At 41.2% G+C, this 6,000-nt stretch overlaps 1 protein-coding gene across 2 annotated transcripts in view; it reads right to left on the bottom strand.

Moving 5' to 3' along the window:
• Positions 1-1,620: 1,620 nt before the first annotated feature.
• LOC141797548 (histone deacetylase 7-like) overlaps positions 1,621-6,000 on the bottom strand; it is a 53,111-nt gene continuing 48,731 nt past the window's right edge. For both annotated transcript variants that reach the window (XM_074679028.1, XM_074679038.1), the window contains exons 24-25: positions 3,940-4,087; positions 1,621-3,837 (exon numbers count right to left, since the gene is read on the bottom strand). In XM_074679028.1, the coding sequence (XP_074535129.1) occupies positions 3,798-3,837; positions 3,940-4,087 (188 nt within the window). In that variant the 3' untranslated portion in view covers positions 1,621-3,797. The remainder of the gene's footprint in view (positions 3,838-3,939; positions 4,088-6,000) is intronic.

Raw genomic sequence — 6,000 nt, 5'->3', positions numbered from 1 at the left:
GCAATCTGGATCGATAGTGAGTGTGGCAGCCTTGGCCGCTAAAAGAGAGTAAGTTTCAGAAAGTTGATGCCAGTCACACGCAGATAAAAAACAGGGTCCGATCTGGTGAAAGTTGCAACTTATGATTTTATACAAAAGGAAACACAAACAGCAGAATTGAGGTTTCCCTGCACTCACTTCCTCTTGGACTTGACCTTCACAGTGTGATGTTTTTCAGTCTTGCTAGCATCATCAAAGTTACGTGACACCCACACATGACTTTTCTGAACACCCGCAGACACTCTCTTATTGGTCCTGACCTGCAACTCTCTGAATGCTTGAAAATGCACACTGTAATTAGGAGGAACCGAGAGCGCTCTGAATGTAGAGTTTGCTTGTTAGAACAGGAAAATGAGCGGTAGTGAATGTTCCACTTTCCATCAAACACACTTGTTTGTTTCTGTCTTCAGAAACCTCAACAATAACACTCTCAGTGGAGTTCTTCCAATTTACCACCACCACCTCAGATGAATTAGCTTTAAATGTGATGTCAGCTCATCTCTGTGTTTCTCATCTTTGCAGAAAACCAACGATTGGAAAACCCTCCACAGAAGAAGACATTTGTTCCCGCCTCGCAGACAATCAATCCCCCATTGTGTCTTTTTTTTTTTTTCCAAGTCTTTTTTTCTTCTTCTCTGGACACCGAGATGTTTCCTTACTGCTCGACTCTAACATATCCCTCCTCGTGTTTCTGAAACACTGGCGAGGAGACACGACAAGTCGAGCGCTGAACATTTTAAATGACAAGAACTGAGACAAACAGCTGGCCTGCGTTGACAATGGAACAAAATGGCTGCTGGTTCGAGTGCCTTGGGTAACACCGTGATAACCACCATCCACCCTCCACGGGTGACTCACTGCCAGACAGACATTACGATGACTGATGATAATGGCACTGTGATGGTTAGGGGGCGGTCACAGCCAATGAATGTTTACAGCTAAAATGCTAATAAGCTAATCGCCGCGGCTCTCTGAGGCCCGTCTTGTGGGGAACAGAGGAGCACGAGGAATCTGGCGCAGATCTCTACTTTGTTGTGCTGTAGTTACTGGATAGCTTTGTGTGTATTTTGGAAATGTTCAAGTGCATCTTTATGTGAAGTTGGTGTACGCACACTGTATTACTTTAACTCTGCTCTAGCTTTACCCCACTCTGCTATATAACAATTAAATATCAATGAGGAAATGTCTTAAAACCACTGATGATTCACACTCATTTCAGTTATTGTAATCAAAGAGGTTTGCAGAAATTTGCATTTCAAAATGCTTGACAATTTGTTTTTTTTTTTTTGCTGCTTTAAAAAATATTTTTGCAAACTTTCTGAGCAGTCTAAGTAGTCTTATTGCTGATTTGATTGTTTTTGTACTGTTTGCATTTGCTTTTGATAATCTTTATCGTGTCAACGCCTGTGGACAATAAAAGATTTTTGATGCTGTAAATGCGTGCAATATTTTTAATAATGCAAGGAATAAAGTGAAATGTTTGTAAAAGCAGTTTAAAAAAAATAAGGCTCAAGGAAAAAAAATAAAAAATAAAACATCATTAAAATAGTTTGAATCAGAATATTTGGAATAAATGCATCTCAATAACTTTTATTAAGGATGTTTGTTAGGAAACAACAGTTGTAGAAAAGACAAAGGCAGACAAAAAGAGGTTTTTATATACACTGTACAAAAACAAAACCAGAGAGGAAGTTACGTGGAAACTGGACCGTCTCCAGATTTGAATAAGATCCAGTTTCTCTAAGGCTACCTTCACACAGGTTGGTCTGCACCCTACTCCAAGCCACGCGGCCGCTTATTTGGTCTCTATGTTCACACAGGGCTCATTTTGGAGTTTAAAATATAAAAATAAGTCATCTTCACGAGTTAAGACAAGATTAAACATCAGATATGTCGTGTCACTGTCACAAATGCAAGTAAAGCTACACATCCCTGAAGGATCGCCATGAGTGATACGGAGCCCATCCACACCCTCTCCGCGTCGAGTTTTCACATTTCATCACGTTTCCAAACATTCGACAGGTTTTGAGCTGCATTCATAAAATGCAACATAAAGAAAGAAAGAAAAAGTAACATACCACATTTAGAGAAAAAAATCCTTAGCACCATGGTAAATCGTGTTAGACATGCAAAGAGCACTTCAAAGACATAGAGTCTGAATAAAAAAGAAGTCACATGGATCTTTTTTTTTTTGGTCAACAATATAATGTTTTTGTGTCCGTCCTGTTCTTTTGGTGCTGTTTGGATAAAAAAAGAAACATTCACAAACTCTTCAGAAAGTCTTTGAAGTTCTTTAAGCCATGCCAGTCCACAGACGGCACATTGTTCTCATAAACTTTGGTTGCGCTTAACCTGTGTCCAATTGCACTGTGTGGAGATTCAGCTATCTCAGTATTATTTCTACATTCAAACAGCGAAAAATATTAAAGTTTGGTCCGGGGGTAAAACGTCCCAGACGCTGACAATAAACAGAACAACCTTATGTCAGTGACATGAAGAGGACACATTAGTTTATCTTTGTTATAGAAAAATATAAAAATTAGAAAACACATTTACAAAGTACAGCAGGAATGCAAAATCCACAGGTCAAAACACGAGTCATGAAAAAAACATTCAGATGTAAGACCAGAGTCAGTTTGAGTCACCATTTTCAAGGCACCTTACGAGCGTGACCATCACTACATCTTTGGGCAAATTTCTTCTAAAATGTTAGTAATACGGCCATTACTGTGTGGTAATGCTGCACTAAAGCATCATGGGGGATTTCTTCCTCTGCTGATGTGTACAGTCCCCCCCTCGATACACTTTTGTTTGGAAGTATCAGCTCTATATGGTAACTCAAACTACAATATGTCTGAACATTTAAGATGCTCTTCATCAAAGACAGCCGAGTCGTCTTTTATCTGTCCAGGAGCGATAATAATAAGAACGACAGCGATCCGCAGACTTTCTGCATGTGCTCGCTTGACAGGCCAAGAAAGAAAAAAAACAGAGAAGATTTAAGAAAATATGTGGACATAAGAAACAATAAGAAACATATGTATCTCAGAGTTCACTGGAGCTTCACTTTAACTGGAATCCTATAGACAGAAATATCCTGCTGACACTCACAAAGAAATGTGCCACAGGTCAAATAAATGAAAAATAAAACTGTGAGCAAACAAGATGTTTGATTGTCAACATGGCCGATGAGTCTCCTCCATCTTGTCCGGTTCACATTAAAGAATGGTGCAGTGCAAAACGATCAGAAACGCCCAATCTCTTCCTTCATTTGAAGTTTGTCACACGCAGACACGTGACATCATCATCGCAGGATGTGGCTGGAGAGCAGAAGTCTGCGCTCCTCCTGCAGGTCCTTTAAGAGTCAGTAACAAGGTGAATGTTTGAGCTGCACTTTGTCAAGTGTGAGTTTCTGCTTTTCACCACTTTGACAGCTCACAGTGCTACGAGTAATAACAGATTCTTCACGTAATCAGCCTCTGAGAGTCTCATTCTGAATTGTTCTCAGGTCAGATGTCCCCCTCAAGAGGAGCACGTTGAGGTGTGTGAGAGTATGAGAAGCTCAGGTGAGCACAGTGTGTGTTTGAATCAGACTGCAGCCAGTAGTCATGACGGTGGAGAAGCTTCTGTGAGGTGATGAATACAGTGGTCAAAGTGAGGAAGGCTTCCAGTGATGGTCAAAATGTGTGTGTGAGTGTGTGTGTGTGTGCGTTTCCACTGAGACTTTGTTGAAGGGCAGCCGTCAGGTGATTCTCTCTTCAGGGAGAGCCTTTCTCCGTCAGTTTTTCACTGTGTTTCCTCCATGAAACAAGAAAGAGTAAAATGTGAGCATTAATCATGAAACATTTGCTGAAGTTTTGTGATGTTGACACTGAGAAGACGTCCATGTGGCGTCCTTACTTATCAGGGCTGACGGCTCGCATCGACAGCGAGGCCAGGGCACTGATGGCCTCGCTGTCCGAGTCTCGTCTCAGCCGTCGTCTCTGCGCCTGCAGGTAGGAAAGATCCACTGTGGCTGCTGAATCCTTCACACTCTGCCAGTACTCACCTGCAGGAAGCACAGAGAGGAGAAAACAGGGGAGGAGGCAGGAAGGAGGGAGAAACAGAGAGAGATTAATGGCCTCAGTTGCCTGGATTGTTTTGGTCCTGGATGCTTCCTTCAGGAAAGAGTCTGCAGTGGATTATTAAAATGCAGGACTGTGTGTTTGATCCACCAGTTGTAGCTGTTTGATGTGAATGTAAGCACTGACGCTGATATAAATAGCCCGTGGTCTAAATATCCATGTTGATCATTTCGTAAACCTGAATTCAATCTGTCCTTTCAGGCTCTCTCTGTGACACACAGTGGACGTAAAACCAATCAGTGTTTGTAGATGTGTTGGTCTCTGAGCATGTGTGTGTTCTGGCTGTGTTTGTAACTCACATATATTTCACCCCCCAGCCCAAATTATGGGCTTAACATTCTTGCGGCTTTGCAAATATTTTTAATTAATCTAATTTGGTTGGGATAACATTTGTGTGCAATCAGGAGGGGATGTTGCGAAGGTCGTGTGCCAGAGAAGTGTTTGAAGATAATTGGAGCCAGGGCGGCAGTGAGTGTGTGTAGTAATGTGTGTGTCTGTCTGTCTGTCTGTGTGTGGGACGGCTGGAGGGAGGGATAGGAGACAGGGATGTAAAGGAGGAGAGGTGGTCAGAAAGCAGCAGGATGGAGGGAGGAATAAATAAACTGAAGTTGGAGGGAATGAGAGTGTGAAAACAGGGCTCAGCGGGGATAGAATTATAAACTTTGTTATTTCCTGATGATTAAAACACTCAATTCATCACAACAGGAATGTGGATTAAAAATTTAACATGTGCCCAGACAGTTTTGGACTACAAACAAATTTGACGTGAATAAAACATTGATTTTATTGTCAATATCTTATTTTAATTTCGAAAGTTTTCAGGATGTTTTTAATTTATCCATGATATCAAAACTTGATATTTCAGTATCAAAAATTTACATTTGTCAAACCTCCAGACTTATATGATCATATTTGAAAATAAAAAAAATCCTGGACTGAATTCAGGATCCAAAGACGGAGGTCATTTTATGCTGTACAGAAGGATCTGAAATGTTTAGCGCAGCTGCAAACATGGTTTGTTTTTGTGCCCAGACTCCACCTCCTCTCTCCTCACTGATTTATTTTACATGCTGAAACTCTGAGGAGTGACCCCCAGTCCTGAGCCTGCAGGTGGATGCTGGGGCGGTGGTGCGGCCAAAACCGGGCATGATGAGCGGTGGTGGCATTGAAACATCTTCAGCTGGGACAAACTGTCAAACTGGAAGGAAAGCTCTTGTGATGTATATCAATCATGTGGGCACGCAAACTGTGAAGCTCCAAATTCAACCCTGAGTTAGCTCACATGCTACAATCTGTTCTAGCTCATGCTTTAAGAAAGAAAAGATGGCCGTGGTTTGATCATGAACTTCTGCAACAGTAACAGGTGTGTGTCGTTGTTTTAATCCTCAGTACTTCTTCCAACACGGCTAAGAATAACAGACTGACCGGTAAAATGCTTCACTGAAAGCCTCTTGTTCTTTTTCATGTGTAATATGGGCTTAAGATTTATTATGACTTTTCAAAAAAAGTAACTTAAAAAGAACAAGTGAGTAGAAGCTACTAAGACAGCACAAGCAGAAAAATCGGCATGAGTGTGGACATCAGAAACTTTAGAGAGCAGAAACTCTGTCTGCTCTTTCTTCTTTTTTCCAACACTTGACAAAACCAGGAGAAGTCGTCATGAAGTTTCTTACAAATAACCTCAAGAGTGTAACCAGTAACTCTTTTTAAAGAGACCGTTAGCGCTGAATGTAGCAGGAGCTGGTTTTGAGGTAATTTCAGTGAAAGAGTCTGTTTGATGCAGTTTTTTTTCAGGTGCAGTAAATGTGCCGTAAAGCACTGAAAAACATATGAAGAA

This window comes from Halichoeres trimaculatus, unplaced genomic scaffold, assembly GCF_033239565.1.
Source record: "Halichoeres trimaculatus isolate MK-OKI-2021-1 unplaced genomic scaffold, fHalTri1.1 fHalTri1_scaffold_1, whole genome shotgun sequence".
NCBI classification, from domain to species: domain Eukaryota; kingdom Metazoa; phylum Chordata; class Actinopteri; order Labriformes; family Labridae; genus Halichoeres; species Halichoeres trimaculatus.
The sequence above is the reverse complement of the archived record's forward strand: the minus strand, read 5'-3'. Positions and strand labels throughout refer to the sequence as shown.